General features: G+C 43.1%; 2 protein-coding genes across 2 annotated transcripts in view; one reads left to right on the top strand and one right to left on the bottom strand.

The window, feature by feature from the left end:
- LOC149460759 (uncharacterized) overlaps nt 1-27,070 on the top strand; it is a 333,674-nt gene that overhangs the window by 125,424 nt on the left and 181,180 nt on the right. The gene's annotated exons all lie outside the window — the stretch shown is intronic.
- LOC149460761 (uncharacterized) overlaps nt 1-27,070 on the bottom strand; it is a 172,588-nt gene that overhangs the window by 97,390 nt on the left and 48,128 nt on the right. The window contains exons 2-3 of the mRNA XM_089679203.1: nt 15,656-15,851; nt 11,243-12,194 (exon numbers count right to left, since the gene is read on the bottom strand). Coding sequence (XP_089535329.1) covers nt 11,243-12,194; nt 15,656-15,851 — 1,148 coding nt within the window. The remainder of the gene's footprint in view (nt 1-11,242; nt 12,195-15,655; nt 15,852-27,070) is intronic.

The following is a 27,070-nucleotide window of genomic DNA, read 5'->3' as shown; positions in this document are numbered from 1 at the left end:
CTGCTTTGTCCGGCGCCCTGCCTGCATTTTTACTGTTCTTTCTGCCTGGAAACTGAGAAAAGTCCATGGCGTCCAAAAGGTGTCCCTTTAGGTCAAAAGCGGTTTTAGACCAGCTAGAGAACAGCGATAGTAAATCAGAACCACTTGCAGAATTGAGTGATAATGATTAGTGGGAGAAATTCCTCATCAGACACTGAAAACGATTTTGCGACTTTGCACAGCTATGTACGAACTTGGCACTCTATTTCAAATTTCAGTGTTTTTGGTTTGATTATATTATTGAATTAAATGTATTATTATTATATTATTATTTTTTATGATTATTTATTAAATTATAATTTATGATTTCGTGTTTCAAATTTTATCCTACCCGGGATGTTTACTAGACTCTTGTTCGGACAGATTTCAGTGAGTTATTCCTAAAAATTACAGCCTACAATAAAAAAACTACATATTTCCATGCAAAATAATGGTACCGCTTTCAGCACCAAAAATTTGAAATAATCAGACCGCCAGGGAGGTTAATGTATGTATGAAAAAAATATAGAAAAACAGCGCAAACATAGACCTCTAAATAAAATCAATATACAAAGTGCAAACATAAATAAAAAATAATCAATAGTGAAGTCCATCAAAATAAACCAAAGTTCAAAAAAATCTCAAAAATATTTGTGCAAAAAGAAATATTTCCAAATTCTTCTTCTATTATAAAGGAACTTCCACCTTCCACCCGTGAAAACCAATATCAAATGCACTCACCAGATATAGGTGAATAAAACGCCTCTTAGGAATTTTATGGGATCCTAAACCCTCTTTCGTATCCACTCTATAGGAATCCTCCTCTCCAGCATAGGCTCCACCATCCGACCAGGGAGAAAAAAATCTCAGATAGTGTAATATTGTAAGGCACCATTCATAAGTGAAATCAAGGATTAAGGCCACTCACATTCAATTCACTTTAAAAAGGCATATTTATTAGGACCAGCTTCTTTCAGATGAACAGTAGATGCAAGGCAACCTCCCACGGAATCTCACATCACAGCTCCAGGTAACAGCAGAAGCTCTCCAAAGACACCACATATACAGATCCCAAAAGATGGCCGCTGGAACGCACCGCTCAATGTGCGCTCCACTCACCAGAAGTGACGTCAGACGTGCAGAGTACAAACCGGAAATGCGTCAACGCGTTTCGCCCCTCCCATCGGGCGTTCTCAAGAGCGGATGGATACAACCTCTACTGTGCTGAGGGAAGAGAGTAGGTCTCTGAGATTAATAAAAAAGTTGATACAAGAGTGCCAAATGGTGGATATATGGAGAATTAGGCACATGAAAGACAGGGATTATACTTTCTTCTCACATGCACATGAGATATACTCTAGATTGGACTATATTTTAATAGAACATCGATTTATAGAGTCTGTGGTGGAAGTAAAAATCGAAGTAATGTCCTTATCAGATCATGCCCCTGTTGTATTGAAAACAAGATGGGGAAGGGAGACGAAGGGAGGTTTATTATGGAGGATGAATGAGGCACTTCTGGATCCTGAAATTGATCAAAGGATCGAGGTGGAAATTAAATGATTTTTTGAGGAGAATGATACAGGAGAAGTGTCGGTGGCTACAGTGTGGGAGGCTCATAAGGCTTACATCAGAGGATTATTAATTGCAATGGGGGCAAAAAAGAAAGAAGGGAAAAAATGAGTAGACTCTTAAAGGAAATATTTGATTTTGAACAGATACATAAAAGTAAAATATCTAAAGAGATAGAGCAGAAGATAAAAAAAAGAAAGAAAGAAGAGCTTGAGACCTTGATGGAGGAAGAAAAAAGGAGAGTCTTTAATAAAGTAATAAGTGAAAGATATAGATGGGGCGACAGGCCGGGAAAGTATTTAATGAGAGCCTTAAGGAAGAAGAGAAATAGGAATTATATAGAAAAAATAAGGAATCTTAAAGGTGAGTTGGTTTATTCGATGAAAGAAATTGCGGGAATATTTAAGGAATATTATAATAAGCTGTATAACATCGCCCCACAAGATATTGTAAATAGGGATGAATTGGTAAATAGTGAAAAAAGAAGGATATACTTAGAAAATGCAGGCTTGCCAAAACTGAGTAAAGAACGATTAGAATCCCTAGAATCAGAGATCACACAAGAAGAAATAGAAATAGCATTGAGAAGTACCATGGGGGGGAAAAGTCCAGGGCCAGATGGGTATACGATGAGATATTACAAAAAATACAGAGAAGTGTTAATACCCAAACTAAAGACATATATGAATGCCTTGGGGGGTGAGATGGAAATGAGGCGAGAATCTCTGCAGGCTAATGTGGTTTTAATCCATAAGGATGATAAGGATGCCACCTTGTGCTCAAGTTATAGACCAATTTCACTATTGAATGTAGACACTAAATTGTACACAAAGGAATTGGCGAGTAGGTTGAAGGACTTGATGCCCAATTGGATACATGGGGATCAGGTGGGGTTTGTTCAAGGGAGAGAAGGCAGAGACAATGGGGTGAGATGATTGTTGCTCATACAGAAAAGTAGAAAAGAGAAAACCCCGGTGGTGTTGTTGTCAGTGGATGCTGAAAAAGCATTCGATAGAGTGAGTTGGGGATTTATGATGAACACCTTAGAAGCGCTGGGGGTGGGAGTTAAAATGAGAGTGGATAAAAAAATTATACAGAGGACCATCAGCAGCTATTATGGTTTAAGGAGAACGGTCGGAGTTTTTTGGAATGACAAATGGAACAAGACAGGGATGTCCATTGTCACCGTTGTTTTATGTTCTGTCTTTGGAGCCTTTGCTGTCTACAATAAGGAAGAGCATAGACATAAAGGGAATATGGATTGGAAGTAGAGAACATAAGGTAGCGGCCTATGTGGACGATTTAATGTTCTATGTGGGAAATCCCAGGATAACACTCCCAAATCTAATGAGGTTATTGAAGGAATATGGGGAGTTATCAAACTTGAAAATTAACCCGACAAAAACTGAGATCCTAAATATAAATCTTACAAACAGGGAAAGAGAAAAGATACAAGAAGAATTTCCCTTCATATGGAGAGAGAGAGAATTAAAATATCTAGGGGTAAAACTTTCAGTTTCGTATAAGAACTTGTATAAATTAAATTATATTTCACTCCTAAAATGAGATTAAACAAGAATTGAGGAGATTGGGGGGTGGAAACCCGTCTTGGATAGGTTGCATAAATCTGATAAAAATGATAATTGTGCCCAAAGTAATATATAAATTTCAAATGGTTCCAATCAAATTGCCAGAGATATATTTTAAAGAACTTAAAAAAATGATAACAAGATATATTTGGAAGAATAAAAAACCTAGAATCTGTTACGAAACACTGAGTAGAAATAAAGAGAGGGGAGGGTTGGGAGTACCAGATTTTAAGAGGTATTATAAATCTGTGATAATGGCGAGAATTTTTGATTGGACGCACAATCCAGAGAAAAGCTGGGTCAAAATAGAAAATACGTGGGACGAATTTAAGTAGGATTATATGGGTGCCCATACAATATAGGGGTTTGGATAATGACACAAGTTTGTACACTTTAAATGTCTTGAGAGTTTGGGATGTAATGCACAGACAGAAGGGGTGGGATTTTAATTCACTATTGATGCCTTTAAGGGACACAGGGTTTTTTGTACCAGGTAGGGAGGATATCACAGGGAAATGGATTATAAAAGAGGATGCATGATTAAGAGATATAATGGTGGGGGAGGAATTGGGATCACTAAAGGAGTTGGTAAAGAAAAAAGGGGAAATTTTCAATAGGATGGATGAATGGCGATATCACCAATTGAAGCACTTTGTAGGAGGACTTCCAAGACCTTTTAGAATGAGGAAGGATTGGAATCCATTTGAAAGATTGTTAGATGAAAGGGGGGATGGGAAACACGGAATTGCAAAAATATATAGAATTCTCACTGATATAGATATTAGCACTAAACCGAGGTATATAGAGAAATGGGAAAGAGATCTGGAGATGGAAATAGATGAAGAGATGCAGAAAAAAATATATAGATTAACCCATGAAAATATTAGTATGCGAGAGGTTGAAGTAAATTATAAGTGTTTGATAAGATGGCACATTACACCGAAAGTTGAAAATAAGATGAATGGAGAGATTTCACCGTTGTGTTGGAGAGGATGTGGAGAGATAGGCACGTGGTATCATATATGGTGGGGGTGTTCAAAAATATAATTGTTTTGGAAGAAAATAGTTAATGTAGTGGGGAAGATTACTGAAGTTAATATTAGATTAGACCCAGGGGTTTGTCTTTGCCATAATACAGAGGTACCAGTGAAAACATAAGAATTTGGGTATATGGTATTTACTAATTGCCGCAAAGAGTCTGATTCCCAGGTATTGGAGAAAAAGAGAGGTGCCGACGGAAGAGGATTGGGTGGTCAGAGTGAATCAGATTTGTGAGATAGAGAAACTTTATTATATGCATGTAGATAATATGGGGATATTTCATGCAAATTGGGAAAAATGGGAGAAATTTAAAGGAAAGGTGAAATAAATGAAGATATAAAACTCTACTAGATAGGTTATGAGCACTCTCTATAGGAGGGTGGGGAGAAAAAGCAAAGTAATGGGGTGGGAGGGGGGGGTATGGAGTTATTTTTGGGAGATAACTATTTGTAAGATTGTATTGTTTTGTTTGTTTTCTTTTGTCCCTTTAAGTGGGGAAAAAGATTGTAATATGAATTTTGTTGGAAAATTAATAAATATTTATAAAAAAAAAAAAAAAACATCCAAGGAGCACCATTGGGTGTTACAGGGACATAAATTACAAATCTAATTTGTTGACTACCTATCACATTGTGAAGGCTCTGGAGCACCAGGACAGTGTAAACACCCTCAAAATGACCACATTTTGGAAAGAAAACACCCACCTGTGTTTTTAGTGATGCAGTTGTCAGCAGAGGATGAGTGGGACTGGTGTCTTGCATGGTCAGTACAAAGGATTGGTCAAGGCAGGAACATGGTCCATATAGTACAAGCAGAAGGCTGACATGCAGGAAGCAGGTAGGAACATGGTCCATAAACAGTGCAGGGTCCAGGCAGCAGGCAGAGGTGCGGTCAGTTCAGGCAGTAGGTAGAGGCATGTTTGGCCAGGGTCAGATAGCAGCAAGTAGACACATCGGATTTAGGCACTGGTCAGGTAAGACCACACAAATCTCTTTGAAGCCTCCAATCTCCAGACACTGATCTGAGAATGATAAAACCCTGGAGAAAACCAAAAATGTAATTTTCTCCATTCGGAAAAACTACTCTGGAGCCCCTCACATACGTGAGACCCTCCTTTTATCTTAAATCACACTAATACAGTGGCAGGGCAAAAGATCAGTTCAGGCAGCAGGCAAAAAGCATGTTCAATTACCATGCCAAGGACAGTTCATGTGGAAAGCAGAAACATGGTTGATAGTTCAGTGGGCAAGTAGAGGCATCATCAATAAACAGTCCAGGGTCAGTTCAGTGGGCAGGCAGAGGCATCATCAATAAACAGGCCAGGGTCAGTTCAGTGGGCAGGCAGAGGCATGGTCAATAAAAGGTCCAGGGTCAGTTCAGTGGGCAGGCAGAGGCATTGTCAATAAACAGTCCAGGGTCAGTTCAGTGGGCAGGCAGAGGCATCGTCAATAAACAGGCCAGGGTCAGTTCAGTGGGCATGCAGAGGCATCGTCAATAAACAGTCCAGGGTCAGTTCAGTGGGCAGGCAGAGGCATCGTCAATAAACAGGCCAGGGTCAGTTCAATGGGCAGGCAGAGGCATCGTCAATAAACAGCCCAGGGTCAGTTCAGTGGGCAGGCAGAGGCATGGTCAATAAACAGCCCAGGGTCAGTTCAGTGGGCAGGCAGAGGCATGGTCAATAAACAGCCCAGGGTCAGTTCAGTGGGCAGGCAGAGGCATCGTCAATAAACAGCCCAAGGTCAGTTCAGTGGGCAGGCAGAGGCATGGTCAATAAACAGCCCAGGGTCAGTTCAGTGGGCAGGCAGAGGCATGGTCAATAAACAGCCCAGGGTCAGTTCAGTGGGCAGGCAGAGGCATCGTCAATAAACAGGCCAGGGTCAGTTCAGTGGGCATGCAGAGGCATCGTCAATAAACAGCCCAGGGTCAGTTCAGTGGGCAGGCAGAGGCATGGTCAATAAACAGTCCAGGGTCAGTTCAGTGGGCAGGCAGAGGCATCGTCAATAAACAGCCCAGGGTCAGTTCAGTGGGCAGGCAGAGGCATGGTCAATAAACAGCCCAGGGTCAGTTCAGTGGACAGGCAGAGGCATGGTCAATAAACAGCCCAGGGTCAGTTCAGTGGGCAGGCAGAGGCATGGTCAATAAACAGCCCAGGGTCAGTTCAGTGGGCAGGCAGAGGCATCGTCAATAAACAGGCCAGGGTCAGTTCAGTGGGCATGCAGAGGCATGGTCAATAAACAGCCCAGGGTCAGTTCAGTGGGCAGGCAGAGGCATCGTCAATAAACAGGCCAGGGTCAGTTCAGTGGGCAGGCAGAGGCATCGTCAATAAACAGCCCAGGGTCAGTTCAGTGGGCAGGCAGAGGCATGGTCAATAAACAGCCCAGGGTCAGTTCAGTGGGCAGGCAGAGGCATGGTCAATAAACAGTCCAGGGTCAGTTCAGTGGGCAGGCAGAGGCATGGTCAATAAACAGCCCAGGGTCAGTTCAGTGGGCAGGCAGAGGCATCGTCAATAAACAGTCCAGGGTCAGTTCAGTGGGCAGGCAGAGGCATGGTCAATAAACAGTCCAGGGTCAGTTCAGTGGGCAGGCAGAAGCATCATCAATAAACAGGCCAGGGTCAGTTCAGTGGGCAGGCAGAGGCATGGTCAATAAACAGTCCAGGGTCAGTTCAGTGGGCAGGCAGAGGCATCGTCAATGAACAGTCCAGGGTCAGTTCAGTGGGCAGGCAGAGACATGGTAATACAGGGAAATCACAGACAGCAGACACTGTAACAATATCTTCCCTTCTATGTCACTAATAGTGTAGAGATGTATGATGGACGAGGAAGTTCTCTCCAATACAGAGGCCTGGCTGGGGGGGGACATTGGGGACAGTAGTATGGGGTGTCATGGTGAATTCTGTTACTGAAACATACTGGACATTTTCTTTGGGGTTGGTGTCCTGTTTGGGTCAGAGGGAGGATATCGAGGAAATGTCTTTCATGAAGTCTGGTCCCTGAATAGGAGTGACCTTGTTCCGGGACATGGCTATCTGGATAGAGAAGGGTTGTAACAATGTCCTCCTGGTATTTCAGGTATGTGATGGGAGTGACTTTTGGGGGTGGGGGGACCCCTGTGTCAGCTCATGATCCCTTCATTATGTTTAGCCCACCCTGTGCCTGTTAAGGGGTACAGGGTGTGAATGTCATTGTATTGTGTATTGGTGTGGGGATTGTTCACTGCCAGGTGGTTGTCCATTGTTCTCTGCCATGTGCTACATCCCATTGTTCTGTGTCTTGCTTGGGTGGGGGGGGGGTGTTTCCTGTAGTCCTTCCCACTGATGGGGCGGGCTGATGATGTGTTTCCTGTTCCTGGTTGTGTTTCCCCACCCTGTGTATATAACTTGTGTTTGTGTTAAAATAAAGGAGTTGACTTCCTGTTTTAAGAACCATGTGCTGTCTCATTTCCTGCATGATCAGCGGGTGGTGTCCGGGGATTTGTGTTTGAAAAGGGAAGCTGCAGTATAACGGAAAATACCCAAGTGCGGTCTGGGTTCGGTTCCGTTACAAGGTAGGATAGGGATGGTTGTGTGCACTTACAGAAGATGACAGAAGAATTGTACGGGGATAACTGAAATAGATGACAACCTTTTTATACCAATAGATTGGTCTCCTGGGGGTGAAGTAGGGCTGTAACATTCAGTCATTCATATCCCCCATGAACTGGTTCTAGTCATGTATGCACTTGGGGTTTTTGGACAGGACCTTGTCTTGTAAGGAGTTCCACCGAGGTGTCCTCATGGATTGAGGAAAGGATATAGACATCCCTTTTATCTCTCCACTTTAGGTCTAGTATCTCTTCATTTCACAAACTGGCTGACTCTCCCCTTTTGGGTTTTGTGGTGACCAATCTTTGTGGGAAGCCCTTGCGGATGGTCTGTGCCATCCCACAGATCACTTGAGATAGAGATGGTGGAATAGTGGGTGACTTGTGTGAATGATCTACATACAGATGGTGACCCTTCTCGAATAGGTTCTATAAGTTGCCAACAATTCTGCCACTAGTCCCCATATAGGTAGGACATCCAGGGAGGTCTAGCTGGCTCTCCTTTCCCTCATATATTTTATAGTTGTAGGTACATCCCGTGGCCCTGTCACATGCCTTGTAAAACTTTACCCCATATCTGGCCCATCTGCTGGGGATGTACTGTTCAATGCTCAGTCTTCCCGTGAGGTGGACAAGGGATATTGATCCACATAAATATTTATGTCGGGAGTAAACATTTCTGAAGACATACAAGAAAAAAAAATTGAGTGGCCAAATTTTTAACAGCTTGTCGTAATTTATTTCTTTAATATTTTATTTATTTCAGGTACTTATATAGCGCCTTCAATTTACGCAGCGCTTTACATATATATTGTACACTCACATCAGTCCCTAACCCTCAAGGGGCGTACAATCTAAGGTCCCTAACTCACATTCATACATACACATACTAGGGACAATTTAGACAGGAGCCAATTAACCTACCAGCATGTCTTTGGAGTGTGGGAGGAAACCGGAGTACCCGGATGAACCCACGCAGGCACAGGGAGAACATGCAAACTCCAGGCAGGTGGTGCTGTGGTTGGGATTCGAAACCCACAACCCCAGTACTGCCAGGCAGAAGTGCTAACCATTTAGCCACTGTGCTGCCCATAATTAGGATGATTTTGAGGAGGGCACCGGGTATTGTCATGTAAAAACCTCATTATCATCTCATAGCGTGTTCTGGGCATACAAGAAGAATAGATGGCATGGGATGTATGGCCTGAGTGGACCACTAGGCATGGACTTCATTTTTTTGTCAGTCCCATATTCAATGTAAGTACAAGAAAAACTTTAAATTCCTCCACAGTGACAGTTTTCCACACAAATGGATGGACTTACGATAAATTGGGATTGTTGGCAATGTATTGGCTGGCCATACAGATTGCACCGATCCACAATGTAATTCAGCAAATCATCATCAAAAAATAAAGGAAAACAATAAATTGGGGTAACATTTTCCATTTCTATCTGAGGGTCCGGCTGCACTGTAAAGGGGGGATTGCAGGTTCTGCCGAATCAGTAGGAAGCCATGTGGGATTTAAAAGCAAGTCTTAGAGGCTAGTGTGGGCCCTATGTCATTGTGGATGGGACCCCTCGCTACTGGTACCCGGCCTATCACCTGGGAGGGCTACACTGCTTGTGCTAGTCACTGCACCAGGATTTCTAGCACTGCTGGTGGATGCCGGATCCTCCTCAGATCACTGGAATCTCTTTGTTGTGACTCTCCATCTCAGAATCCAATACTGACCCACTGCTTTCACCTGACTCCTACTCAGAATCTGGGTCTGGCAGTGAGAGCTCCCTTCTACTCTTGTCCCTCATACTCAGTATCTGGAAGTGCTCACTCTCCCCTCCAAGGCCACAGTGCGATCCCACAATTTCTGCATATCTTGACGCACCAGGGACAATTCCATCCTCATCCCCTTCACCTCCCCAGTAAGGATCGCCACAGATGGGGTGCATGTAGTGACTGCAGAAAAAAATCCCTCTAAGTGTGAGTTCAGGATTATCTTCAATAGGAGCAGCAGCCTGTGTCCCATGAGACTGGGATGGTGGGATACTCACTGCGGGACTGCAGGATGGGATCTCTCGGTCTGCCAGTGCAAGAGGGATCAGAGTACAGCCTGCACAGTCTAAATTCGGATCAGTATCGGATGCCAGGATTGGACACTCTTACACTGTGACAAATGTTGATTGGACACTGGTACACTGACAGATGTTGATGGGACACTGCAACAGATTTTGATGGGATACTGGTACACTGCAACAGATGTTGATGGGATACTGGTACACTGCAACAGATGTTGATGGGATACTGGTACACTGTGACAGATGGTGAAGGGACACAGGCACACTGCAACAGATGTTGATGGGATACTGGTACACTGTGACAGATGTTGAAGGGAAACTGGTACACTGTGACAGATGTTGATGGGATTCTGGTACACTGCAACAGATGTCGATTGGACACTGGTACACTGTCTGTAACAGATGTTGATTGGACACTGGTACACTGTGACAGATGTTGATTGGACACAGGGAAACGTGATAGATGTTGGTGCACACTAGGCACCCTGGATGGATAACAAGCAATAACAATGCTGTATAACTCACTGATCCCTGGCTTGCAGGCACAGATCGGCTGAGGAGGAGAAGGAGAGCTGATCAATTAAACACAGATCTGTGCTTACATTACATGATGGCTGTGAATGGACCTAGCCATCATGAGATCAGATGGCCCAATCACAGAGCCCATCTGCTGATCAGGGACACAGGCACCCTTGGAACATGGTGATGGACAGCCATACATCTATGCTCCCCCATGTTCAGAGGGACGTATGGGTACATCCACACAGAACCGAGCTTGTCCCACCTGGCCTATTATATACAGTGTCCAGGAGAGAAGCTGATAATTAAAACAGTGATTTCCTATGATGGCCAGCTCCATCTAGTGGTGATAATGCTGTATTTTTCCTGAAATACCTTCATAAGGAAAGCCACTAGATGGAGCTGATGATCAGAGGAAATCTCTGTGAATTGGACCGACATTTGTCACAGAGGGACGAATTCTGGTCACATTTAATAAACACAATTTTTAAAATTGACCTCTAAGTGTTTGTGAAATCTCCCACCACCAATTGTACTCAGCCAATGACAGGTCAGGAATCAATTTTTATTCTTCTCCTGCCATCAATGGCCAACCCGGTCCCACACTTCATCCACATCTTTGGTGACCTCTGATCTCCTTATCAACTGTTTCTTCAATGATGAAGATCAGCCCTGAAGTATATCTGAGGTGTATATCAGGATGTGCTTCTTCCCCACATGAGAGCTGAGATGTCCAGCAACATTCATCTAGAAGACATTTCCCGCACTCAAGGCACTACTACACCTCCAGGGTTGTGTGGGATCCCTGATGTACAGGAAAACAGGACTTCATTGAAGAACATTCCCCTCACTCAGGACAGGAAAGTGGCTTCTCCCTCATGTGGGATCTCTGATGCTTGTAAAGATATGACTTCTGTGAAAAACATTTCCCACACTCAGGACAGGAATATTGCTTCTCCCCTGTGTGAGATCTCTGATGTCTGGAAAGATATGACTTCTGTGAAAAACATTTCCCACACTCAAGACAGGAATACGGCTTCTCCCCTGTGTGCAGTCTCTGATGTGTATAAAGACTGGAATTCCTTGAAAAAAATTTCCCACACTCATGACAGCAATATGGTTTTTCCCCTGTGTGAGACCTCTGATGTCTGACAAATTTTGATCTTTCAACAAAACTTTTCCCGCACTCAGGACAGGGATACGGCTTTTCCCCCGTGTGAGATCTCTGATGTTTATAAAGAATGGACTTTCGTGAAAAACATTTCCCGCACTCAAGACAGGAATATGGCTTTTCCCCAGTGTGAGATCTCTGATGCTGGACAAGATGTGATTTTATTACAAAACATTTCCCGCACTCAGAACAGGAATACGGCTTCATCCCCGTGTGAGATCTCTGATGTATGGAAAGATTGGACTTCTTTGAAAAACATTTTCCGCACTCAGGACAGGAATGTGGCTTTTCCCCTGTGTGAGATCTTTTATGAACATCAAGATCAGATTTAGAATGGAAGCATTTCCAGCACTCAGTACAGGAGAAGCTCTTCCCTGTTGGAAGGCCGGCCCGGTCCCGCACAGTCTGAGGTTCATCAGGATACGAGGAATCCAATGGTCCATCTACACTGGGTGGTGCCGGATGGACATTGGAGGGAGCCAGGCTTTCTCCTGGACTATACTGTGTGATGTCCTCATCTTCTACTTTCCAGTCTGGAGACAAAGTGAGACAATCCTCAGAGGTTTTCCTCATCTCCCGGCCATGGACTAAAATACAAAGACAAAGAGGATTACTAGAAAGGAGCTGATTGGTTTCCCCAAACCAGGACTCCGCCCACATCAGGCAGCTTGGTCTTCGAGGAGCTTACAATTCCACCCTCAAGGGAACTAGGAAATGGCTCCTCTGATCTCCTACCAGATCATTTCTTTATTCATGGACCTTAGTCAGAGAGTGAGGAAACAACTAGAACTGTCTTTTATAGGAGGGACAGTGATGAGGGGATTATAGGACGAGGGTCCCCACCCCCTCTATCACTCATCACCATCTTCCCAACACAAGACGTACTGCACTTCCTTATTTAGTCCATGATTTAGTCATGAAGAACAGCAGGGCTGAGCCCCACCAGAGGTCAGAGAGTGGGGATGGGGGGAGAACAACCAAGATGAAGACTGTAATACATGTGAATTTTATGGTATCCCTTGAATAATCCAATACAATAAGGCTATAAATAGCATAAAAATACACTTTCCCCCAAAAAAGTATAGAAAACTGTGAATATAAATATGCTAATACCAATATTCCCAAAAGTATATATCACACAAATGTATTAAAAAAAAAAAAAGTCATACAACAATGGGGACAATGGACATCCCTGTCTAGTTCCATTTGACATCCCAATAGGTTCCGACCTCTCTCCATTAACCATGACAACCGCTGAGGGCTCTCTGTACAACTTTCCTATCCACTCTCTCATTCTTACGCCAATTCCTAGAGTCTCCAGGGTATCCATCATAAAGCCCCAATCTACTCTATCAAATGCCTTTTCAGCATCGATCGAAAGCACTACTACCAGGGTTTTCCCCTTCCTAGATTTCTGGATAAGCAACAGAGTTCTCAACCCATTATCTCTGCCCTCCCTTCCTGGAACAAATCCTACCTGATCCCCCTGGATCCATTCTCTTTTAGCCTATTTGCTAGAATCTTTGTGTATAGCTTAGTGTCTATGTTCAGAAGTGATATCGGTCTATAGCTAGAGCACTGAGAAACATCTTTCCCCTCCTTTTGTATCAACACCACATGGGCCTGTAAAGATTCCCATCTCATCTCCATCTCTCCTCCCAGGGCATTCATATATTTCTTCAATTTAGGTATTAACAAGTCACTGTATTTTATAGTACTTCACTGTATAACCATCTGGGCCTGGGCTTTTCCCCGTCATAGTACTTTTTAATGCTCTTATTATTTCCTCCTGTGTAATTTCCAAATCAAGGGAATTCAGTTGATCTTCACTTAACTTTGGTAGTCCTGCGTTTTTTAAATATTCCCATCTTTTCTCTCTTCTCTCATTCCCGCTTATATTTACTGGATCTTGGGAGGCAATATTATACAGCTTACTATAGTATTCTCTAAACACCTTAATGATCTCTTTAGTAGAATAAACCATTTCCCCCTTGGGGTTTTTTATTTTCTCTATATAGTTCCTATTTTTATTTTCCCTCAAGGCTCTCATTAAATATTTTCCTGGTTTGTCTCCCAATCTATATCTCTCACTTGCAACTTTGTTGAAAACTCTTCTCTTCTCCTCCTCCATCAGTAGCTCTAGTTCTTCTTTCTTTTTTATTACCTTCTGTCTTATCTCTTCTGATCTTTTACTTTTATGTATCTGCTCCAAGTCAAATATTTCTTTTAGCAACCCAGTAAGTTTTTCTCTTCTTTCCCTTTTCTTTTTTGCCCCGAACGCAATCAATATACCTCTTATATAGGCCTTATGGGACTCCCATACTGTAGCCACCGACACCTCCCCTGTCTCATTCACTTGAAAAAATCTTTCAATCTCTTCTCTAATTTTCTGATCCACCTCCTGATCCAGGAGAAGAGCCTCGTTCAACTTCCAACCTATCGCACCTGTCAATCGTCTTCCCCACCTCACTTTCAGTGTAACAGGGGCATGATCTGAAAGGGGCATCGCCTCTATTTCTGCTTTATCTACCATTTCTATAAGTTGATGATCTACCAATATATAGTCCAATCTGGAGTACATCTCGTGTGCTTTGGAGAAGAAGGTATAATCTCTCTCTTTTCCATGAATCACTCTCCAAATATCCACCAGTTGACACTCCTGTATCACTCTCTTCAGGATTCTCAGAGCTCTACCTCCCTCTCGTTGCACAGAAGAGGTCGTATCCATTTGTGGATCCATACAAAAATTCAAATCCCCTGCCACTATCAAGCGTCCCTTCTTAAAGGCCATCAGTTTTCTCAAGACTCCCTTCAGATAAGCTTCTGGTCTTTTATTTGGGCAATAGATATTCGCAATTGTACATTCCTGCTCTTGTAGTCTACCCTTCAAAAACAAAAATCTCCCCTCAGGATCTACCTCTCTCTCTTCTATCTCCAGCCTTACATTTTTTGCAAGCCCTATTGCTACTCCCTTAGCTCTCTTGATTGGGGAATCCGCATAAAACCATGTTGGGTAATTTCTAGAGTACAGCTTTATATTTGACTTTATCTCAAAGTGTGTCTCCTGCAAAAATACCACCGAAGCCTCTCTATGCTGTAGCTCCTTGAATAGTTTAAATCTCTTCCCAGGACAGTTCAATCCCTTTACGTTATATGTTATAAATCTTAGATCTTCCATATGTTGTATATCCCTGTTTTTTTTTCCCCTTCCATCATGTAGAGTGTTGTCCCTAAAGCCCCTCCCTCCCCTCTCCCAATAGTCCCCTCAATCCCTTTCCTCGCCCTCCCCACCAACCCCGTCCATCCCCCCACTCCTTCCCTCCCTCCTCTTTTTAGGCCTATGATTTGAATAACAATCATTTGTGGAGATAATATCCACCTTTGATTTAATCCTTAGGGCTTCACTCCTCCCATGGACAACTTCCCCTCTATCCGAACCCCCCATTGACCCCCATTCTACATATACTTCTCAGAAAGAAGGAGTTAAGCTGGAAGCATGACGAAAGAGAAGGCGAAAGAGGAAGGGCAGGGAAGGAGAGAAGAAAAAAAAAAAAAAAAGTTCAAATCCTCTCTCCTCTTCCCTCCCCCTCCTCGCCCCCCCCCCCCCCCCCGCCAGTCGCCACTCCTCCCCTCTTTTTAATCTAAATCCCCCGGATTCTTCTTCTCAACTACTAATTTCAGTTCTTTGTAATTCAAGTCTATCACAAAAGTTTCTCAAGTCCTCTGGGAACCTCAAAAGGGCTGTTATTCCATTCTTCCATCCTATTAAGCACTCCGGTACCCCCATCAATATTGCACCTTCTGTTTTTTCATCTGTTCCAACAAAGGCCTCAGAGCTCTCCTCCTCCGGAGAGTCTCAGATGACAAATCCGCATATATCTGGATATTCATTTCTCCATATTTTATTACTGGCTTTCCCTTAGTTTTCCTCCAGATTCTTTCCCTTTGCTGAAGTTCAAAAATTTAACCAGTATATCTCTCGGCCTATCCTTCTCATAGTTCCCCTGGGGTTTCCCATTTCTAGAGATTCCTTCTATATTAGTCCTTTCCATATCAGAGTTTCCCGTTATAAAGTTCAGTATTTTGCAAACCGCCTCATCCAGTTTTTCTCCTTTTAGACTTTCCGATACCCCTCTTATCCTTATATTTCTCCTTCTATTTCTCTTCTCTTGGATTTCCGCCTTATACTGCAGTTTTTCCTGAACTTTTTCCATATTGATTATCTTCTTTTCTAATTTGGAAATAATCTGGGTCTGATTATTAACTTTCTGCTCCGCTTCTTCCACTCTTAACAATATCTGCCCCAGGTCATTCCGAATATTTACCATTTCTTGCTTTATTATTCTCTCCAATTCTTTAAACATTTTTGTCATCTCTTTTTTTATTTGGAATTTGTAGATCTTTTTCCAACTCTGATATTTGTTGACTAGTGATATCCAAATCCATTGACTGTCTAGGACTATTTTGCAGATTTAGATCTAAATCTCCTTTATCGCTTCTACTCTGGGGCCTTTCCGGGGTCACGTTTCCCTGGGATGTATATTTTTTAATTGTACCCGTTTGGGTCCCTTTAGGTCCGGTTCCTTTTGCACTTTTGTTTTTCATTTCTTCTATGTCTTTTATTTTTCTCCGATAGACTTGTGTTTAAGAAGAGACAGTTAATATTATATGGAAGTCCCAGCCCTGTCCATTCACTTTTCTTTAAACTTTTGCCTGCACATTACATTGTTCTCCTTGTTTATATTCTCTGGGGGTCCCCCCCTTTTTTCCCTCTCACTCTCTGTTTCCCCACCGACTGAAATACAGACTTTATGTGTGAAGCCACAGCCAGACTCACTCACCCTCCGCCGATAGGGCTCCAGGGGTAGGTGGCCATCCGACGCTTCAGTATCTCTCCTGCTCCCTGTCAGCCTTCGGCCGGCCGGCTTCCCTGCTTCCCAGGGATGCACCGCGGCTGGTCACATGTCCCGGCCGTGCCTCTTCGTCTTCCGGCAACCAGACCCAGCGTCCCAGCCTCTCTCCGCTGCTCTCCAGCTCCCTGGCTCTCCCTCCCACGGGCCACCGCTCATCCAGGGAAGCCCGCCAGGCCGAGGTAAGTCTCAGCCATCTGGAGCTCCATACATCTGGGGGGATTTGAGGCCAAAGGGGGGTCGGTCAGAGGAGACTCGTGCGAGAGCTCCTACCACGAGCTCTCCGCCGCTGCCATAGTCAGGCTCCGCCCTCTGAACCAACTGGCCCTTTGGAGTTGTATGTATTGGCATTAGAACCTTTATTGGCAACTATTAGGGAGAATATAGATATAAAAGGAGTGCAGACAGGAGGAGTTGAACCTTAAGTGGCTGCCTTTGCAGATGACCTGTTGTTCTATGTGGGAAATTCTAGGACGGGTGTCGGCAACCCGCGGCTCCAGAGCCGCATGCGGCTCTTTTTCACCTTTGCTGCGGCTCCGGAGCACACTGCCCACCAGGTGACAGGCAATAGGGTTGCCGTAGCTCAGTGGTCGGCAAGCCGCGGCTCTTTTAATCTCCCTGGCGGTTTTCCCGAGTGTAGCTCATGGTAGAATTTCTATACCACGAGCTACACTCAGGCTTACCATGCGGCGCTGCTCTGGGGGTCCCTGCAGCACTTACCTTGTCCTTCGTTCCCGCGATGTGTCCCCTGCAGCGTCCCCGGCCATCTCCTCCGGCCGATGCCGGCATCCGGCTTCTGTGTTCCGGTCCCCGTGACGTCGGGACGTACGGGCGCCGCCGGCGGCGGGAAATTTAAAAAATGTCTTTTTTTTTTTTTTTTTTCCAATAGTAAAACATTGCTGTTTCATCCCATTTCACATACATTTTGTCCCGAGTGCTTTGTCCTGTGCCCTGCCTGCATTTTGTCTGTTCTTTCTGCCTGGAAACTTAGAAAAGTCCATGGCGTCCAAAAAGCGTCCCTTTAGGTCAAAAGCGGTTTTAGACCGGCTAGAGAACAGCGATAGTAAATCAGAACCACTTGCAGAATTGAGTGATAATGATTTGTGGGGAAATTTTCCTAAAAATTACAGCCTACAATAAAAAACTATTTCCATGCGAAAAAATGGTACCGCTTTCAGCACAAAAAATCGGAAGGAATCATACCGCCAGGGAGGTTAATGCAGCTCTTCTGTGTGCCGGGCGCCCGCTCCCCTCCCTCCTCTCGGGCGGCCGCCCCAAAAGTCAGGACTCTGTAGCTAGCCTAGCAATGGGCAAACTACGGCCCGGCGGACCTTATAATCCGGCCCGCGGAGCGTGGCAAACATTGGCTGTCAGGATGTAGGCGGGGCAGCGTGACGAACTCCTCTCCTCTCACAGTCCGCCCTGAAGACCAGAACTGCGCGGGAACACGGCGAGAGGAACGCGCGGAGTACAAGTAAGTGAATTGACACAATATGGGAATGAATTACTATAGGGGGGATGAATTACTATAGGGGGGATGAATTACTATAGGGGGGATGAATTACTAGGGGGGATGAATTACTATAGGGGGGATGAATTACTATAGGGGGGATGAATTACTATAGGGGGGATGAATTACTATAGGGGGGATGAATTACTATAGGGGGGATGAATTACTATATGGGGGATGAATTACTATAGGGGGGATGAATTACTATATGGGGGATGAATTACTATAGGGGGGATGAATTACTATAGGGGGGATGAATTACTATAGGGGGGATGAATTACTATATGGGGGATGAATTACTATAGGGGGGATGAATTACTATATGGGGGATGAATTACTATAGGGGGGATGAATTACTATAGGGGGGATGAATTACTATGGGGGATGAATTACTATATGGGGGATGTATTTTCAGTTTTAAAAATGTGGCTCTCAAAATAAATTTTAATCGTGGTTTTGGCGAGATTTGGCTCAGTTGAAAAAAAAGGTTGCCCACCACTGACCTAAGGCTATGATTGTGATTATGATGATACACTGTGGCCCTGATTAACCCTTTGCTTACTGGGCCCTTAAACCCCCTTCATGACCAGAGCGCTTTTTGCAATATATGCAGTGTCGGATTTGTTTTAAATGTTGCAATGGTTTTGCGGCTCCCAGTCTTTTTTTCCCTCTCGGAAACGGGTCCAAGTGGCTCTTTATGTCTTAAAGGTTGCAGACCCCTGTCCTAGGATAACACTCCCAAATCTAATGAAGAGCTTAAAGGATTATGGGGAGTTATCAAACTTGAAAATCAATCCTACAAAAACTGAGATCCTAAATGTAAACCTTCCAAATAGTGAAAAAGAAAAAATACAAAAAGAATTCCCTTTTATATGGAAAAATAGAGAGATAAAGTATTTGGGGGTTAAACTTTATGCTTCATATACGAACCTGTATAAATTAAACTATATCCCACTCTTAAATGAGATCAAGGAGGAACTAAGGAGATTGGGAGGAGGTAATCCGTCTTGGATAGGCCGTATAAACCTGATAAAAATGATAATAGTACCAAAAATCCTATATAAATGCCAGATGATTCCAGTCAAAATCCCGGAGGTTTATTTTAAAGTAATAAAAAGGATGTTAACAAAATACATATGGAAAAATAAAAAACCTAGAATATCATATGACTTGTTAAGTAGAAAAAAGGAGAAGGGAGGTTTGGGAGTGCCAGACATCAAGAGGTATTATAGAGCAGCAGTCCTAGCGAGAATTTACGATTAGACACATAATTCAGAGGGGAAAAGGTGGGTTAAGATTGAGAATGAATTAAGTGGAGTCACCTTGAGTAGAATTATATGGGCACCAGCACAATATAGAGGGTTAAAAGATACCACGAGTGTTTTTACATTAAATGTTTTAAAGGTTTGGGATAAACTGCATAAACTTATGAAATGGGATTTTAATTCATAATTAATATCACTGAGGAACACGGATTATTTTCCTCCAGGTAAGGAGGAGAGCACAGGAAAATGGTTTAAAAAAGAGGATATCAAATTGAGAGATATTATGGAAGGACAGGAATTGAGAACACTTAAGGATTTGAAAAAAAGAAGAGAACTCTTCATTAAAATAGATGAGCGGAGATATCACCAATTAAAACACTTTGTCAGAAACCTTCCAAAACCGTTGAGATTGAGAAAGGATTGGAATCTGTTTGAGAGGTTGTTGGAAACACGAGGTGATGGGAAGTGAGGCACGGCTAAAGTTTATAAGACCCTCACTGAGTTAGACACTTACACAAAGCCAATGTATATAGTAAAATGGGAAAGAGATTTGGGAATAGAGATAGATGAGGATAAACAAAGGAAAATATATAGATTAATACACGAGAATATAAGTATGAGAGAGGTGGAGGTAAATTATAAGTGTTTAGCGAGATGGCACATTACACCGAAGGTAGAGTATAAGTGTCAGGAATGCGGGTGTGACCAGAGATGTGTGGACTGACACAGGGAAACGCAGGCTTCAGATATGGTATAAATAAGACAATTTATTAATACTAACAATACAAACATAAAACGCAGTGCACCAAACCCCAAGCTAACACAAATACATACAACAAGGTGAAACAAACCCAAACCTAAACTGATAAAGATACACAGGTACATACATATATAGAGCACAGCGTAGTCAGGCAGGCCGGGTCGATAACTATCGGGCAGGTAGGTACAGGAGGAGCAGGCGGAGAGTAGTCAGGTCACGAGCCGGGTACAGCAACTAACGGACAGGTAGGTACAGGGGGTCAGGCAGAGAATAGTCAGGGTCACAAGCCAGGGATCAAACAGGAGAAGTCAGCAGAGGTCAGGATCAGGCAGAGTCGGCAACAAGTCAGGCAGGAACAGGAACAGGAATGCAGGTTCCAAGATACAGGGGCCTATGGAAAAACACACAACAACGCACAGACTGCAGGTCTGGCCATCCCTTAAATACACCACTTGCAATCAGCCCCAGGTGATGGCTAATTGCCGAAATGAACCGCTGGTTGTTGAGAGCACCCGCTGGCCAGCCCTGGTACTGCAGCCCACAAGGCAGGTGAGTCCCACCACTATTGGCAAGTCCATTCCTGACAATAAGATATGCGGGGAAAATACACTAGAGTGCTGGAGGGGATGTGGAAAGATAGGCACGATATATCATATATGGTGGGAGTGCCCGAAGATCCAAGGTTTCTGGGAGATAATGGTTCAACTAATTAAGAATATCTCTGAGATAAAGATAGGACTGGACCCAGAAGTGTGTCTACTACATAGTACAGAGCTATCAGTAAATAAATACAAGGACTCGGGTATATGGTGCTATTTGAATGCGGCGAAGGGTCTGATACCTAAGTTCTGGCATAGACCAGAGGTGCTGCAGATAGAGGATTGGGTGGAAAGAACGAATCAGATATGTAGGATGGAGAAATTGTATTACATGCAAGAAGACAAGATGGGGTTATTCTCTAAGAAGTGGAGAAAATGGGAAGAATTTATGGGGAAATATATGAAGTAGTAGTGTGAGAGAGATGGAAGTATTTATATATTCTATATTCTAGTTGAGAAAAGAGGGAATAGAACAATGCAGAGTGGGTGGGTTTATATGGGGGGAGGGAGGTCTTATTTGGGGAGGAGGGAAAAGATAGGGGGGGGGGGTGGTAATGGGAATAAAGATAGTAAGAAATGTAATTAATGATCTGGAAATGGTTTTAGTATGAGAATAAAAATGAAATATGTACTATATATGTAAAATAAATAAATATTTAAATAAAAAAAAAATAGACAAGAAATAAGATTGAAATAAATATAATATAAAAAGTCACTCTGTGCCAACTTCAATCCTCAATCTTCATATTCAGCCTTTCAATGGCTCACAAAGAAACCTCAACATAAAAAGGAAAATCACATTGTGCATTATGTTAAATAAAATATAAATGAAACAGATGTGATAAACGCAAACAACCATGCCTGATCACAAATCGTGAAAAAAAGTGAAAGTGTCAAAATAGTGCCAGTGAATCAATCGAGTGAAAAATATACATCCAAAAACAGCCTGTGAAACACCATGTCCACATCTATGGTGTATGGAGTGAATACCCTTACCAAAAATATGTAAATAATATGCCTTTACACCTCCCGGCGAGGGTATTATCACAAATTCTGCTTCAACCAAACGATCATCACAGCCTCATGGATCAGATCAAGATGTCATCCAGATATAGCAGCTTTCAAGTATAACCATCAATCTCCACCGATGCCCACCATATATAGAATAAATCATAGCGTGAGAAAAGCCACTCGGAGGAGGAGCCTAATCATGGCGGCAGGAGAGAGGGCGATGTGAGCGCTCTCCGCAGGACGGCCACCTTCCCCTCAAATTTTCCCAGTGCAATGCTGCTAAGGTGCCCAGTTAAGACCTACTTGTGAGAGGGGGATCCCGGTGAGAAGTGGAGAGCTGTAGGAGATCACGGTAGCGGGATGGCTGGAACCTCCCGCCTGAGGCTGCTGGGAGTGCAGGTGACGCGAGGCGGCCACGTGATCTCCCGAAAGGGAGTACTGGGAGACAGAGAAGCTGGCCGGCTTCCCGAGCCAGGGGGAGACGCAGGCTCTCTCACTGACAGGACACGTGGACCCGGCTCAGCGAGAGAAGAAGGGGAGAGAGCTGGCCGGCTTCCTATGGAATCGGGGAGACGCCGGCCCAATAGAAAAGTTTTCCTGCCTGCCGGTTACCCGTAAAGGAAGCGGATAGAGGAGGAAGAAAGTGATCCGGAGAAACCCCCCCCCCAAAAGAGGGAACAAAGCCAGAACAGAAGATAGAGATTCTAATGGACAACCTCCCTGGAAAAGCAGCTGGAAGGAGGGTGAGTGAGAGTGGCTGGACTATATATTGAACCTGTTTATGGACTGTACTTTGATGCGGCAGGAGAAGAATATATAGAGAAAAAAGGGATTTCCAAGGGGGTAGAAGAAATTAGAACCTCTCTAAAGGACTCATTACAGCATATACCAGGGGTGGGCAAACTTTTTGACTTGAGGGCCGCAATGGGTTCATATATTGGACCCGGGGACCGGACCAAGAGTAGATGAATGATGTGTATGTGTCATCCATAGTAAGTATAGTAATATTCCCCCTTAGTAAGCATAGTAATTCATCCCCCATATAGTAATTCATCCCCCATATAGTAATTCATCCCCCATAGTAATTCATCCCTCATATAGTAATTCATCCCCCATATAGTAATTCATCCCCCATAGTAATTAATCCCCCATATAGTAATTCATCCCCCATATAGTAATTCATCCCCCATAGTAATTCATCCCCCATATAGTAATTCATCCCCCATAGTAATTCATCCCCCATATAGTAATTCATCCCCCATAGTAATTAATCCCCCATATAGTAATTCATCCCCCATAGTAATTCATCCCCCATATAGTAATTCATCCCCGATATAATAATTCATGCCCCATAGTAATTCATCCCCCATATAGTAATTCACCCCCCATAGTAATTCATCCCCCATATAGTAATTCATCCCCCATAGTAATTAATCCCCCATATAGTAATTCATCCCCCATATAGTAATTCATCCCCCATATAGTAATTCATCCCCATAGTAATTCATCCCCCATATAGTAATTCATCCCCCATATAGTAATTCATCCCCCATATAGTAATTCATCCCCCATATAGTAATTCATCCCCCATAGTAATTCATCCCCCATATAGTAATTCATCCCCATAGTAATTCATCCCCCCTATAGTAATTCATCCCCCCTATAGTAATTCATCCCCCATAGTAATTCATCCCCTATAGTAATTCATCCCCCATATAGTAATTCATCCCCCATAGTAATTCATCCCCCCTATAGTAATTCATCCCCCCTATAGTAATTCATCCCCCCTATAGTAATTCATTCCCCATATTAATTCATCCCCCATATAGTATTTCATCCCCCCCACAGTACTATTCCCCCCCAAGTAGTAAGCCAAGTCCCCCCTGTGTCAATTCACTTACCTTTGCTCCGCGTGTTCCTCTCGCCGTGTTCCCGCGCCGTTCCGGTCTTCAGGGCGGACTGTGAGAGGAGCCTAGCTCCCCTCACGTTCGTCACGCTGCCCCGCCTACACACATCCTGACAGCCACATCCGCGGGCCGGATTAAAAGGTCCGCCGGGCCGTATACGGCCCGCGGGCCGTAGTTTGCCCATTGCTGGCATATACCCTAAAGTCTTAAAAGAAGAGGGACTGGATATATAGAAATTATGAAGAGTAAAAATAGTAAAGGGAGTGGTCCCAAGCACTCCCAATCTGGAACAATTAGAAAATTTACGTCTCAGGGTAATGTGACCCCAGAAAGAACTCAGGGGGCATGTGAAAAAAGCATAATGGAAAACAGTATGGATAAGAGCGTTAGGTCTCCTGTGGAAATGGACAACAATAGCCAACAAATAACAGGGGGAATAGAGTTAAGAGAAAATGAAGGAGAACTACAAATCCCAAATAAAAAGGAGATGGCAGAAATGTTTAGAAGTTTGGAAAAATCAATTAAACAGGAGATGGGAATTATTCGGAAAGACTTGGGACATCTCTTATCCAGAGTAGAAGAAACAGAAGAAAAAATTAAAAAACATGCTCAAGCCATTCCTGAACTGAGAAATCAGATAATGGAGATTAGGCAAGAACAAAAAAAGCTGGGGTATAAATTGGAGATACAAGGTAACATGTATAGGAAAAATAACCTCAGGATAAAAAGGAGTCCCGGGGCTTGCACAAGAAGAAGATTTAAGAGAGACAATACATAAAATTTTAAAACTCCATTATGGGTAGACCCAGAACTGAGACATTCGTATTGGACAATATATATAGGTTAGGAAGGTTCCAACGAGATCGGGTAGAAGAGAGACCGAGAGATGTAGTGGTACAATTTAATAAAAATGAAGAGAGAGAAGAGGTATGGAAGAAGATAAAAGGAAGATCTAGTATTAATTATGAAGGAAAAAATTTACAAGTTTTTGCAGACTTGACACCTGAGACATTATGGAGAAAGAGATCATTGAGACCACTAATAGAACAGATGAAAAAACAGAATATACAATATAGATGGAGTGGCTCGATGTGTCTAATCGGATGGAAGAATGGAGTTACCGCATACTTAAGATTTCCTGAGGAATTGAGAGACTTTTTTTGATAAACTTAATATTCAAAGAATAGAGATTCCAGGTTGGGAGGAAGAAGAAGGAGGGATATATGTTGAGGGAAAAGAGGAGTGGCAGCAAGTTAGAAGGAATAGAGAATGGATAGACAGGGGAACATTGGGGGAAACGGAGGGAAGGTGAACCGTACAAGGTTACAGTTCTACCTCAGGGTCAAGAATCAAACGTGGCATTAGGTTCACAAAAGATTAGATGGCAAAGAACAGGCCTAATGGGTGGGGGGGGCAGGAAGGAGTGTGGGAGGGGGTCGAGAGGGTTGTTGAGGGGGTGGGAGGTGGGTAGTGGGGGGGGGGGAGGAGAGAGGGGAGGGGTGCAGTAGGGGAGGGGGAGAAGGAAGGTATGGGGGGGAGGTTTTAAAAGTACTCTGCATAGGGAGGAGATGTACGCAAGAAATATGGAGGATATACGGTTTATAACATATAATGTAAAGGGGTTGAATTGTCCTGGGAAGAGAATTAGGCTATTTAAAGAAATACAACATAGAGAAGCTTCGGTAGTTTTTTTGCAGGAGACACATTTTGAGACTAAGTCAAATGTTAAATTGAACACCAGAAATTATCCAACATGGTTTTATGCAGACTCCCCAATTAAGAGAGCTAAGGGGGTGGCAATTGGGTTTGCTAAAAATATAAGGTGGGAGGTGGAGGAGAGAGAAACAGATCCTGAGGGGAGATTCTTGTTTTTGAGAGGTAGATTGCAAGAAATGGAATGTACAATAGCGAATATTTATTGCCCAAATAAGAGACCAGAGGTATACCTGAAAGGGATATTAAGAAAATTGATGGACTTTAAAAAGGGAAGACTGATAGTGGCCGGGGATTTGAATTTATGCTTGGATCCACAGATGGACACAACCTCTTGTGTGCAGCGAGAGGGAGGTAGGTCTCTGAGAATCTTAAAGAAGGAGATACACGAGTGTCAACTGGTGGATATATGGAGAATAATGCATGGAAAGAAAAGAGACTATACCTTCTTCTCTAATGCACACGAGTATTATTCGAGATTGGATTATATAATGGTAGACCATCAACTTATTGAGAGGGTGGTTAAAGTAGAAATAGAGACAATGACTCTCTCAGACCATGCCCCAGTTATAATGAAGGTAAGATGGGGGAGGCAGTTGACAAGGGGGGTAGGATGGAGGCTAAATGAGGCTCTTCTACTGGACCAGGAGATTGATCAGACGATTAGAGAGGAGATGGAAAGATTTTTTCAGGAGAATGAAACAGGGGATGTGTCAGTGGCCACAGTTTGGGAGTCCCATAAGGCATATATTAGAGGTATATTGATTGCGTTCGGGGCAAAAAAGAAAAGGGAAAGGAGTAAAAAATTGACGGGACTCTTAAAAGAAATATATGACCTGGAACAGATCCAGAAAAATAGAACAAGTGAGATAAGACAGAAGGTAATAAAAAAGAAGAAAGAATTGGAGTTATTAATGGAATAAGAGAGGAGGAGAGTATTTAATAAAGTAGCAGGGGAGAGGTATAGATGGGGAGATCGACCAGGAAAACATTTAATGAGAGCCCTGAGGAAAAAGAAAAATAGAAATTATATAGAAAAAATAAGAAATCCCAAGGGAGAAATGACTCAAGGTGTTCAAAGAATATTATAGTAAGTTGTATAATACTAACTCTCAGGATTTAGTAAATAAAGGTGAAAATGTGAGTAGAGAAAAAAGAAGGGTATATTTAAAAAATGCAGGACTACCGAAGCTAGATGAAGATCTATTGAAGTCCCTGGAATTAGAAATCACGCAGGAGGAAATAAAAATAGCATTAAAAAATACTAAGGCGGGGAAAAGCCCTGGCCCAGACATTTATACCGTGAGGTATTATAAAAAATATAGCAAACTGTTAATACCTAAATTGAAGGATTATATGAACACCCTGGGTGGAGAAATGGAGATTAGACAGGAATCCCTACAAGCCCATGTAGCACTTATACATAAAGGAAGGGAAGGACGCTACTCAATGCTACTATAGACCAATCGCACTTCTGAATATAGATACGAAGCTATACGCAAAGGTCTTAGCAAATAGGATGAAAGATTTAATGCCAGAATGGATCCAGGGAGATCAGGTGGGATTTGTATCGGGGAGAGAGGGTAGAGACAATGGAATCAGAACTATGTTGCTGATCCAGAAATCTAGGAAGGGGAAAACCCCGGTAATGGTGATCTCGATCGATGCTGAAAAGGCTTTCGATAGAGTAAACTGGAGCTTTATGATGGATACCCTAGAGATTATGGGAGTAGGTGGTAGAATGAGGGAGTGGATAGGAAAATTGTATAGAGCGCCCTCCGCGGTTATTCTGGTTAATGGTGAAAAGTCTGAGCCCATAGGGATGTCAAAT

Source organism: Staurois parvus, unplaced genomic scaffold, assembly GCF_062004578.1.
Source record: "Staurois parvus isolate SC_StPar_1 unplaced genomic scaffold, SC_StPar_1.0 ptg000221l, whole genome shotgun sequence".
NCBI classification, from domain to species: Eukaryota; Metazoa; Chordata; class Amphibia; order Anura; family Ranidae; genus Staurois; species Staurois parvus.
The sequence above is the reverse complement of the archived record's forward strand: the minus strand, read 5'-3'. Positions and strand labels throughout refer to the sequence as shown.